This window comes from Eleutherodactylus coqui, chromosome 5 (genome assembly GCF_035609145.1).
Source record: "Eleutherodactylus coqui strain aEleCoq1 chromosome 5, aEleCoq1.hap1, whole genome shotgun sequence".
Lineage (NCBI taxonomy): Eukaryota > Metazoa > Chordata > Amphibia > Anura > Eleutherodactylidae > Eleutherodactylus > Eleutherodactylus coqui.
In genome coordinates, this window is record NC_089841.1 from 141591738 (window position 1) to 141605111 (window position 13374).

General features: G+C 46.5%; 1 protein-coding gene across 1 annotated transcript in view; it reads right to left on the reverse strand.

The window, feature by feature from the left end:
- ANAPC5 (anaphase promoting complex subunit 5) overlaps nt 1-13374 on the reverse strand; it is a 58327-nt gene that overhangs the window by 17255 nt on the left and 27698 nt on the right. The window contains exons 11-14 of the mRNA XM_066603277.1: nt 10027-10162; nt 9831-9905; nt 7103-7224; nt 6911-7018 (exon numbers count right to left, since the gene is read on the reverse strand). Of these exons, the coding sequence (XP_066459374.1) occupies nt 6911-7018; nt 7103-7224; nt 9831-9905; nt 10027-10162 (441 nt within the window). The remainder of the gene's footprint in view (nt 1-6910; nt 7019-7102; nt 7225-9830; nt 9906-10026; nt 10163-13374) is intronic.

A 13374-nucleotide genomic window follows, 5' to 3' on the forward strand; every position in this document is an offset into this window, starting at 1 on the left:
GAATTAACAGTTTTAGTCTAAAGGAACGATTATTGCTCAACAAAAAAAAAACCTCAGGCTACAGAAAGCTAATTCTTGTCATAATTGCCCCATGTATAAACAGTCACTGACAGGGCACTGAGCTAGAAACTGCTCATCTGTGGGGAGCTAAAAACCAAACATCTCCCATTTACTGTGAATGGAGGTGTGTGGGCCAAAATGATCCCCGGCCGCTCCGCCGCCATTAGGGTTGCCACCTTTGCCACGAAAAAATACTGGCCATGGTTTAAAAAGCGGCATGGCTTATTACGGCATATTATTTGACCTCCGGGCACCTGGTGGCCTCTAGTGATCGCGGCCTCGCTGGCTGCTGCATCACTTGACATAGCGGCCCAAGATGAAATGGCGATCCCCCACAGTGGACTCAGTAGAAATAGCGACCCCCCCACAGTAATATTAACCCCACAATAATATTAAACCCCCTCAGTAATAATATTAACCCCACAATAATAGTAACCCCCCTCAGCAATATTAACCCCCCCAGCAAAATTAACTCCCCTCAGCAATATTTACCACCCCACCCCAATAGTAACCCCCCTATCAGCAATAATAGTAACTCCCTCAGTAGTAATAGTTCCCCCCAACCTATATACCATAAGACACACCCCCTACTTCCCACCCTAAATTCTGGGGGAAAAAATGTACACAAAAATAAACCCTAACTACACTACACTACACTTAAAGAAAAACCACCAGTACTCCCCGACTCCAGCAAAGATAATGCTCTGATTGGCTAGCCAGCGCCGATGTCAGGAAATTAGAAGCCGGCGCTGGGTTAGCCAATCACAGCCATTCAATGACGTTAATGACTTTCATTGGCTGACGCCGGAGCTGGTTAGCCAATCAGAGCATTATCTTTGCTGGAGGGAGGGAATTCAAGCCCCGCTTCCAGAAAGAAATGCTCTGCTGGCATGGAGGACATCGCGGCAGCCTGCAGGAGCGACAGGGACCCACAAGCACACCGGAATGCCAGTGGTAGGTAAATATTAGACACCCCCCAGTGTGATTACCAGCAGGGAGCTGCGGCAACCCGGTTGGGAATCACTGAGAATACCAGCCTCGGTGTCAGATGGGCGGTCAGGGTTGGTATTCAAAAATAGCGGCCTTATACCCAGGGAGACAGAAATGGTAATCTTCCACAATGACGAGAGGACAGGGCCAGACGGATCTACTCCTCTAAAATTTCCTAGAATTATCCACATAGTTCTTCTACTAGCGAAAAGACTTCGGCTCAAGCATTGGCTTCTGCAAACAATCCCAGGAATAACAGAGCTGGTAGCCCAACTTAACCCCTTAGTGACGAAGCCTGTTTGCGCCTTAGTGACGGAGCCAAATTTTGGAAATCTGACATGCGTCGTTCAACGTGGCATAACTCCGTAAAGGCTTTACATATCCCAGTGATTCTGACATTGTTTTTTCACCACATGTTGTACTTCCTTTAGATTGTAAAAAGAGACCGATATAATTTGTGTATATTTATTAAAAGTACCAATATTGGAAAAATTTTGAAAAAATTGTCATTTTTTCACATTTTCAACCGTAATATCTCAAATATGTCCAAACATACTGTACAAAATTTTGATAAGATATGTATTTCCATCTGTTTACTTTATTCTGAATGCACACTTGAAAAACTTTTGTGTTTTTTTTAACCATTTAGAGGACGTACAAATTTAACATTACTTTTCAGCATTTTGAGGAGCACTTTGTTTTCCTGCACCAAGCCAAGTTTGCAGAGGCTCATAAGTGTCAGAATAATAGATACACCCACAAATGACCCCATTTTAAAAACTACACCCCTTAGTGTATTCACTGAGGGGTGTCATGAGTATTTTGACCCCACCAGTTCTTTTCAGGAATTAGTTCAATTTAGGGGACAAAAAATAAAATTTCATATTTTTGCAAATATGTCATTTTAAAGACATATTTTTTTCCTATAGAGCCCATGAAAATGAGGATTTACACACCAAAATGGATACCCCCGTTTCTCCCGTGTTCAGAAACATACCCATTGGGGCCCTAATCTTATGTCTGGATGCATAACGGGAGCCAAAATGAAAGGAGTAGTCGGTGTCTTTCAGAACATAAATTTTGCTTGAAGGCGTTTTAGGCCCCATAGCACTTTTGTAGAGCTCTTGAGTGGCCAAAACCAAAGAGAACCCCCACAAGTGACCCAATTTTGAAAACTAGACCCCTTAACGAATTTATATAGGGGTGTACTGACCATTTTGACCCCACAGTTTTTGAATGAATTCAAGCCAAGCAAAAGGAAAAAATTGTGATTTTCATTTTTTTTGTCAATTCTGTCATTTTAAAAACAGCTTTTTTTGTACAGCACACGCATGAATGAAGCCTTTCATCCCAAAATGGATACCCCTGTTTCTCCCGTGTTCAGAGACATACCCATTGTGGCCCTAATCTTATGTCTGGATGCACAATGGGGCCCAAAACGAAAGGAGTAGTCGGTGGCTTTAAGAACATAGATTTTCCTTGAAGGAGTTTTAGGCCCATAGCACTTTTGTAGAGCTCTTGAGCGGCCAAAATCAAAGAGAACCCCCACAAATGACCCCATTTTGAAAACTAGACCCCTTAATGAATTTATCTAGGGGTGTACTGCCCATTTTGAGCCCACAGTTTTTGAATGAATTGAAGCAAAGCAAAAGGAAAAAATTGTGATTTTCGTTTTTTTGGCAATTCTGTCGTTTTAAAAACTGCTTTTTTGGTACAGCACACACATGAATGAAGACTTGCACCCCAAAGTGGATACCCCTGTTTGTCCCGTGTTCAGAGACATACCCATTGTGGCCCTAATCTTTTGTCTGGATGCACAACGGGGCCCAAAATGAAAGGAGTAGTCGGTGGCTTTCAGAACAGAAATTTAGCATGAAGGTGATTTAGACCCCATTGCACACTTGTAGAGCCCTTGAGCGGCCAAAACGACAGAGAACCCCCACAAATGATCCCATTTTGAAAACTAGACCCCCTAACGAATTTATCTAGGGGTGTACTGTGTATTTTTACCCTACAATTTTTGAATAAATCTAAGCAAAGCAGTAGGAAAAAAATTACAATTTTCATTTTGTTGGCAGTTGTATCAATTTAAAAACTGTTTTTTTTGTACAGCACACATAGGGATGAAGACTTTCACCCCAAAATGGATACCCCTGTTTGTCCCGTGTTCAGAACCATACCCCTTGTGGCCCTAATCTACTTAAAGGACGCATGGCTAGGCCTATAATGGAAGGAGCACCCGTTGGATTTTAGGGTACAACGGAATAAATTCCAGGCCCCATTGCCCACTTATAGAGTCATTGAGCGTCCAAAACTATAAAGACCCCCACAAATATCCCCATTTTAAAAACTAGACCCCTTAATGAATTCATCTAGGGGTGTACTGCGTATTTTGACCACACAGTATTTGAATAAATTTCAGCAAAGCAGAAGAAAAAAATTACAATTTTCATTTTTTTGGCAATTTTGTCAATTTAAAAACTTTTTTTTTGTACAGTTTACATAGGAATGAAGACGTTCACCCCAAAATGGATACCCCCGTTTGTCCCGTGTTCAAAAACATACCAATTGTGGCCCTAATTCACTTACAGGAAACATGGCAAGGCCTGTAATGGAGGGAACACCAGTTGGATTGCAGGGCATAACTGAATACATTCCAGGCCCCATTGCTCATTTGTGCGGAATAAAAATTGACTTCCTAAAATCCCCCCCTCCCCCTCCATGCCCTTTTCGGCGTTCCCCAAATCTTAGATAAAAGTAATAATGTGAATTGTGTAGTATTTCCAAAGACGGGTAATTATGGAGGCTGGTTGGGATGGGCACATGGGGCAATAAAACCGGGTATCCCCCCTCCTCTCATGCTTTTTGGGAGTCATTTTTTGACCTCAGTGGCGGGGATGGGGTGTAAAAAGTGGCGCTCTGTGAGTCTCCGTAAGCTTGATGAGGTGCGGCGGTCTCACACAGAAGGCGCTCAACAAGCTGCTCCTGGAACTGCATGAAGGCGAGCATTCCCGGGGCTTCTTGTAAATTGCGTATTACAGGTAGCGGTCTGAATAACGCCGGGCTCACACAGCCGTAGGTGGATCCCGGCTGTGAGCCTGGCTGTGACCCTGCGTACGGCCGCGTAATGTACTGCGCATAACTGCCTACTTACACGGGCGGTCATGCGCAGTACACTTTTTTTGTTGTTGTTTGTATTTCCCGCACCGTCGCTTAGCGATGACGCGGGTACCCGCAGCCCGTATACAACGTAGTTGCGTATGGGCTGCGGGTATATCCACGACCACGGAGCACAATGGGCTCTATGTTGCGGATATCCGCGGTAAAATAGAACCTGCTGCGTTCTCTTTTCTGCGAGTGAATTACGCAATTCCAACCCGCTAATGTGAGCGGAATTGTGTAATCCAATGCGATTGATCTGCGTAATACCGCTAATCAAACGCATGCGGAATCCGTAATTCCTATCCGGTCATGTGAGACCGGCCAAAGGTAGATCGCTACCATTTTTTCACGTGACCGGGGACCGCTCAACGAGGCCACCCGTCACTGCTCCAGGCTCTCGGTGACCGTTGGTCGCCGAGAGCAAGGAGATATTAAGTTTCCTGGGCTCCCCGACTCCTGCACATGTGTCCGGTGTTTTGCCAGCGGTCGCATGCGCAGAATACGGGAAAGTTCACGGAAGAAGATTGCGTCGGGGTGCAAATATGGAGGCCTCCGTTAAAAAATTTTATCTCCTCTCACCGATCACATCAGTGAGGGGAGATGAAGCTTCACCTTTTTTTAACTTTTACGTGATCGCCATTATTCTTTGGATAACGGTGAACACGTGATCAGAAACCGCTCACCGCGGCCCCCCGTGAAATCTCCAGGCTCTCGGCTAAGTTTTGTAGCCAGGAGCAGGGAGATTTTAAAAAACCACGGCTTTTGCGCATGCGCCTGCCACATTGGTGACGGGCGCGTGCGCAGAAGCTGGGTTGAGGTCCGCGGATAAATCCGCAGGCCTTAGGTACGTCATTTCATCCTCCCTCACGGATATGATCCGTGGGGGGAGATGAAACGCAAGCTTTTTTTTAACTTTTTAAAACTTTTTTTTAACTTTTTGCACTTTTTTTTTTTTTTACCTTTTACCCCTTTTATTTATTTTTTTTAACTTTTTGCACTTTTTTTTACTTTACATGATCACTGTCATCCATTGGATGACAGTGATCATGTCCCTGGTGACATCCCTCTGCTCTTGGCTACACATGGCAGCCAGGAGCAGAGCAATTTTGAATTTCCCGGGGCTCGAGCCCCTCTGTGCACGCGCCCGATGTCAATCATCGGGCGCGCATGCGCAGACGGGGATTTCGGGTCCCGGGACATCGGGACATCGCAGAGGACCGGGGGTGAGTATCTTCACCTCCCCTCATGGATCCGATCCATGAGGGGAGGTGAAACTTTACTTTTGTTTTACTTTTTAAACTTTTTCGCGATCACCGCTATCGCAATGGATAGCGGTGATCGCGGGCCCGGGGACCGCTCACAGTGGTCCCCGGTAACACCTCCTGGTTCCCGGCTACCTTCAGGAGCCGGGAGCCAGGAGATTTTAAATTTGCCGGGGACACCCGGGCTTCTGCGCGTGCGCGTGACGTCATCGTCAGGCGCGCATGCGCAGAAGGCCGCCGGCGGGTCCGGGAGGACCAGATCTCCGGGGGACACCGCCGACAAGCCGTGTGAGTATTTTCAGCTGCCGTGATGGATCCGATCCATCATAGCAGCTGAATTACTACTTTTTTACACTTTTTTATTTACTTTTTTGCGATCGGCGCTATTCATTTTATAGCGCCGATCGCAATGCCGGGGGGGACTGCCCGCATCCTGGGATGACAGCTCCATGCTGTCGGCTACCTGCAGGCACCGACAGCATGGAGCTGTCACGTCCTCAGGCCAGTGGGCATCAATCCAAAGAGGATGCATAAAACTACGTCCTCTAGGATTAAGGCCCACTTTCTGAGGACGTAGTTTCCCGATGGGGCAGTCGTTAAGGGGTTAAACACCTATTAAGCATGGAACGAGTGGAGACAGAGACACAGAGAAGGCAGCAAAAACATTTTTCAAAAAATGGCAGATCTTCCTCCAGTCACACTACACCGACCAAGAAATTAGAAAGATAGTGACGCCATTTCAGTATACAACCTGGTACCTAATAGAGGAGGCTAGAGAAACTCTGGGAAGACTGAAAATCAGTAGAAGGCAGGATAACGGGACGGACCGAAACAGAACATGAGGCATAGGATAGGGTCTGGACGGGGACAGTAGGAGGAAAGGGGGACAGAAATATTGAAAGTACCCCCTTCTGGTTATTTCCTTTTCTTTTACATTTTATTATGTTTTATTTTTGTTTAATTTGAAACTCACATATTTATACAAACATTAATGGGAGGATTGAAAATACTGAGTAAACTTTGGCAGGAAAGTGGTACAGGAGATCAATATGTTTAATATGTCATTGTATCTTTCCAAGATGATTTGTTTCTGTATTATTTTATTAAGATTATTTCTCTCTCTTTTTTCAATTGTAATGGAAAATATTTGCAAAATTTTAAAATAAAAAATATGTTTGGAAAAAAAAACAACCAAAAAACAGCCTGTAATATGGCCGGTAAAAAAAAATAAAAATACTGGCGGGCAAAACACCGGCCAGGCCGGTGAATTGCCGGCCGGGTGGCAACCCTAGCTGCCATTCACAGTATCGCTCCTGTGTAAAGTATAGGAGTGCTAGCAGTAGTGTGTGGGACAGCGGTCGTCCCTTGTAGAGGTACCTTAAACTAAATCAGAACACAGTACGACTGGCAGCGCTATACATACATGTGTAACTAACCTTATAACCATTTCCATATTCTTTATTTTCTGACAGTGAGTCAGTAGCACCTGTAGAATCTTATGAGCTTCTGCCGTTTGGTTTTGTGCCTTTAGAACAATGGCTTTCCTAAGAATAAAAGTAAAGTAGTTAAGAAGTGTTCCTACTTACATCACATTAAGGAGCACAAATTATCTCAGCAGCTTGATATACCTGTACAATCCCTCAACACTATCAAGGGCCGTAATTCCTGTCACAAGCGATTCAGTAATGTGATACTTCCCATCATTCATAGCACGGTCAAATTGTATCTTCTGATCAAACAGCATCCATAGCTGAGAAAAATAGTCAGCAAATAATTAAAATAAGTTGTTTACCTGTACAAACACCACAAACAATTTGAGTCAAATCAGTCTAAATTGAGAAATACTGAAACCAATAAATTGCTTTTTATCAGAAGCAGACGTTAAGGCTGAAGCATCATGAAGCAAAGACATTGTACAAGTGAGTAAAATTGGAGTGCCAATAAACAGTTCAGCACAATCACCTGAAATCTTGACAGACTGAGATCCCATGAACAGGTTGGAAGCTTTCAGAACTGAAGTCTAAGTAACCACATATTCAGATTAAAACTCATTTTATCTTATGGAGCGTTTAAAAGGTAACAATTATTGTTCAAAAATTGGCCACGGGGATGGCTTGATAGGCAGTCTGGTAGGCCCCCGGCTGCCATGACACCTGCACGGCTCCCCCGATCTCACCGCGGGGGGGGGGGGGGGGGGATTTAAATGCCGCTGTCAGAATTAACAGTAGCCGCGGTGGTCGATCGCGGCTATTGCCCGCGGGTGTCAGCCGTTATAAACAACTGACGCCCGCACTGTATGAAGAGAGGTTGCCGCGCGACCTCTCTTCATACATACCCAGCCGCTCCATGACGTACAGGTACGTCATGGAGCAGGAAGGGGTTAAACGTGAGCCAATGACTGAACTACGAATGAGAATTGTTCACTTTTCATTCGTCATTCAGTTTTAGCCATCATAAAAACAATCGTTCTCATTCACTTTTCAATGCATCTAAACACTTCCCACTCAGTGTTTCACGTAGGAATGTGAAACACTGAATGAGAAGTGAACAATTCTTAACAATGGTCTGCCTGTCTAAACAGGCTGCACAAGCGCAAACGAGCTGGTGATGACACCACCAGCTTGTTCGCTCGGGCAAACGAGAATTGTGCATTTCTTGGTATGTGTAAAAGGGCCATTAAACTACACAGCTTCATGTCATTATCAAGTACACTCTCATATAGTTCAGAATGCTTGAACAGCTTCTTATATCAGGCCACAGGAAGTTTACTATAATTGCTTTTCATTATCAAAAAAAAAAAATTCCTGTATGGACCTGGAAAACTCAAATTAAAACTGTGATTCCTATTTTACATATGCAAATAGGATAGCTCTTAAGGCCCTTTTACACACACGATTATCGCTCAAAATTCACTCAAAAGCCCTGATAAGAGGGGTCCGCAGGAAGAGTTCTCTGCGGGTAGCGCTGATAACATTCTTTCAGCTGCTGTCCCGCTGGAGAACAATAGCGATGTATTTAGAGAACAGACCACCTGCTGTTCTTTAAATACATGCAAACGAAGCTAGTTAGCTACTGTTAAGAGATCGCTTAAAACTGTCAGTTTCTGACGAATTTTGAGTGATCATCTGTGTGTAAATGTACACAATTGTAAACCTGCCATACACAAAACCATCAATTCTTTCCGATGACCTGGAATTCGGTAAATCAACCGAATTCACAGATGCTTAGAACAGGAGGTACATTTTAACCCTGTAAGACTGAGAAAATTTTGGCCTTCAAGAATTAAAGTTTTATCATCTATCTGGATAGGTGATAAAAGTCTGACTGCTGCGACCCCCGCCGTTCCAAAGAATGGGGGCTCTGTTTCCCTTTTCCTCACTGAACACAGCGCAGCGAGATTGAATGAAGCGTTCACCACACAGATATGATGCTGCTCCGTACATTTTCAACAGAACTGCCGACAATAGCAGAGCAGAAGCATTCAGTTATATCAGTCAGCCCCACAGAAACAGAAGCAGTGTCCATGCATGCATGTCCATCAATTCATTTAATCTGCCGTCCATGCGAGTGGGATAAGTGACCCAGCAGTGATGAGAAGAGGGAAACATAGGTCTCCCATTCTTGGTATCAGTGGGGGTCTCAGCGGTGAGACCACCACCACTCAGACAGGGAATAAAACTTAATTCTGGCACAAGCCCTTTAAGAGCCAAGAGAATCTTTATTTGTTTCTGTCTCCAAGCACTCCACCAGCCAGAACTTTTAAAAAAGGTTCAATTAATTGTATTATCTTGACAATTTTCCACTAGGGAACTTTATTTCTATAAACTATAGACATTATGTAATGTCTATAATCATTAGTTAGGGCTTAAAACCATCAAGTACAAAAAGATCGATCTGAGCAATAGTGATGCCAGGTCTACCAGTGACAGACCAAAGAGAAGAGTTTTTCAAAGGGTTTAACGGCCAGCATCACAAATCCAAGCCAATAGGGTGGTTGTCAATCACAGCTGAACTCCCACTGACGTTGGGTACCTGCTGTACACAGGCAATCATCAGAAAGTATATGTATGACATAGCATGAAAATTATTTTCCACTAATGGCATGGCGTGGGAAAATATTAAAAAACATTTACAAAAAAAAAATTATATATACTTTCCTCACAAAACATAAAAAGTATAAATTTATGTTAAACAATAGTTTCTGTAAGGGTTTGCTCCACAGCAACATCTAAACATGTATGTATGTAACATAGGAACAGAAAGTACATGCTGAAAAGAGAAAGATTTTAGATTTGTATGGAAATAAAAAGAATATTTCGAAGAAAGGGGGACAAATATGAATGTGCAAAATTTCACCTTTGCATGCTGGGAGTTTGGAGGGAACCTCTCTTTTAGATGTTTTAAAATCTCAGAAGCAGCAGAAAAACAGCCCTGCAAAACGAATGCATACATTACCAACATGTAATTATGTAAGGGAAATACACAGCCCTTTACAATTAACCCATACTTTTACTCATGTAAAACAATGCGCTCATTAAAACACTATACTCACCTGTTCTGCGTGCAGCTCTGCAAGGTGACATAAAACGACTGCAAATGATTCAGTGTTATTCTGCTGGACGCTCACATTAACGGAATCCAAACTGTTCATCCGGAGGAGCATCTGTGCTTGCTGCAATACCATAGTGCTACAAGAGAGATAATATTGTGTTCCAAAGGGTCTATAAACTCCTATAGGAACTATTTATACTAAGGAGCCCCTTGTGCTCCCTGCAATGTAAGTGTTCTGTTACAGATAAATTATGCACCACAGGAACAATTTATTATTAGAGATGAGCGAACGTACTCGTCCGAGCTTGATACTCGTTCGAGTATTAGCGTGTTCGAGATGCTTGTTACTAGAGGCGAGCACCACGCGATGTTCGAATTACTTTCACTTATATCTCTGAGACGTTAGCGCGCTTTTCTGGCCAATAGAAAAACAAGGAAGGCATTACAACTTCCCCCTGCGACGTTCAAGCCCTATACCACCCCCCTGCAGTGAGTGGCTGGCGAGATCAGGTGTCACCCGAGTATATAAATCGGCCCCTCCCGCGGCTCGCCACAGATGCATTCTGACATAGTTCAGGGAAACTGCTGTCTTCCTGGAGTTGCTATAGGGAGAGTGTTAGGAGTTATTTTAGGCTTCAAGAACCCAACGGTCCTTCTTAGGGCCACATCTGACCGTGTGCAGTACTGTTGAGGCTGCTTTTTGTAGTGTTGCACATTTTTTTTTGTATATCGGCCGTGCAGAGCATTGCGTCCTCAGTCTGCAGTAATTTTACATAGTATAGGGCCAGTAGTGCTGAGGCAGGGACAGTGAAAAAGGTGAAAGACGTATACTGTCTATATAGGCAGTGGGCTTTTCCCAAAAAATTTGGGACAAAAAAATATATTTGGGCTGCCTGTGACCGTCCTGACTGTACTGCGTCTCTGCTGGGGGTAGAAGTCTTAATTAATACGCAGCCAGCTAAGTGTTACAGCAGGCTTGCGCAAAATTCTTTCCTGGCTCTGCTGTGCGTTCCGTAAGCGAAGTCAGCCTCCAACCACAGGCCAATAAGCGGCACATTTAATTACAGCGTTCTGTTTCTGCACTACTGGTAATACACCATGCTGAGGGGTAGGGGTAGGCCTAGAGGACGTGGACGCGGGCGAGGACGCGGAGGCCCAAGTCAGGGTGTGGGCACAGGCCGAGCTCCTGATCCAGGTGTATCGCAGCCGACTGCTGCGGGATTAGGAGAGAGGCACGTTTCTGGCGTCCCCAGATTAATCTCACAATTAATGGCTCCACGCGGTAGACCTTTATTAGAAAATGAGCAGTGTGAGCAGGTCCTGTCGTGGATGGCAGAAAGTGCATCCAGCAATCTATCGACCACCCAGAGTTCTGCGCCGTCCACTGCTGCAACTCTGAATGCTCTGGCTGCTGCTCCTCCTTCCTCCCAGCCTCCTCACTCCATTACAATGACACATTCTGAGGAGCAGGCAGACTCCCAGGAACTGTTCTCGGGCCCCTGCCCAGAATGGGCAGCAATGGTTCCGAATCCTCTCCCACTGGAGGAGTTTGTCGTGACCGATGCCCAACCTTTGGAAAGTTCCCGGGGTCCGGGGGATGAGGCTGGGGACTTCCGGCAACTGTCTCAAGAGCTTTCAGTAGGTGAGGAGGACGATGACGATGAGACACAGTTGTCTATCATTCAGGTAGTAGTAATTGGAGTAAGTCCGAGGGAGGAGCGCACAGAGGATTCGGAGGAAGAGCAGCAGGACGATGAGGTGACTGACCCCACCTGGTTTGCTAAGCCTACTGAGGACAGGTCTTCAGAGGGGGAGGCAAGTGCAGCAGCAGGGCAGGTTGGAAGAGCCAGTGCGGTGGCCAGGGGTAGAGGCAGGGCCAGACCGTATAATCCACCAACTATTTCCCAAAGTGCCCCCTCGCGCCATGCCACCCTGCAGAGGCCGAGGTGCTCAAAGGTCTGGCAGTTTTTCACTGAGAGTGCAGACGACCGACGAACAGTGGTGTGCAACCTTTGTCGCGCCAAGATCAGCCGGGGGAGCCACCACCACCAGCCTCACCACCACCAGCATGCGCAGACATATGATGGCGAAGCACCCCACAAGGTGGGACGAAGGCCGTTCACCGCCTCCGGTTTGCACCACTGCCTCTCCCCCTGTGCCCCAACCTGCCACTGAGATCCAACCCCCCTCTCAGGACACAGGCACTACCGTCTCCTGGCCTGCACCCACACCCTCACCTCCGCTGTCCTCGGCCCCATCCACCAATGTCTCTCAGCGCAGCGTCCAGCCGTCGCTAGCGCAAGTGTTTGAGCGCAAGCGCAAGTACGCCGCCACGCACCCGCAAGCGTTAAACGTGCACATAGCCAAATTGATCAGCCTGGATAGGCTTGTGGAAACAGAGGCTTTCAAAAGCATGATGGCGGCGGCGGCCCCGCGCTACTCGGTTCCCAGTCGCCACTACTTTTCCCGATGTGCCGTCCCAGCCCTGCACGACCACGTCTCCCGCAACATTGTACGCGCCCTCACCAACACGGTTACTGCCAAGGTCCACTTAACAACGGACACGTGGATAAGCACAGGCGGGCAGGGCCACTATATCTCCCTGACGGCACATTGGGTGAATTTAGTGGAGGCTGGGACAGAGTCTGAGCCTGGGACCGCTCACATCCTACCCACCCCCAGAATTGCGGGCCCCAGCTCGGTGGTGGTATCTGCGGCGGTGTATGCTTCCTCCACTAAACCACAATCCTCCTCCTCCTCCTACGCAACCTCTGTCTCGCAATCAAGATGTGTCAGCAGCAGCACGTCGCCAGCAGTCGGTGTCGCGCGGCGTGGCAGCACAGCGGTGGGCAAGTGTCAGCAGGCCGTGCTGAAACTACTCAGATTAGGAGAGAAGAGACACACGGCACACGAACTGCTGCAGGGTCTGAAAGAGCAGACCGACCGCTGGCTTGCGCCGCTGAGCCTCCAACCGGGCATGGTCGTGTGTGACAACGGCCGTAACCTGGTGGCGGCTCTGCAGCTCGGCAGCCTCACGCACGTGCCATGCCTGGCCCACGTCTTTAATTTGGTGGTTCAGCACTTTCTGAAAAGCTACCCACGCTTGTCAGACCTGCTCGGAAAGGTGCGCCGGCTCTGCGCACATTTCCGCAAGTCCCACACGGACGCTGCCACCCTGCAACATCGGTTTAATCTGCCAGTGCACCGACTGCTGTGTGACATGCCCATACGGTGGAACTCTACGCTCCACATGTTGGCCAGGCTCTATGAGCAGCGTAGAGCTATAGTGGAATACCAACTCCAACATGGGCGGCGCAGTGGGAGTCAGCCTCCTCAATTCTTTACAGAA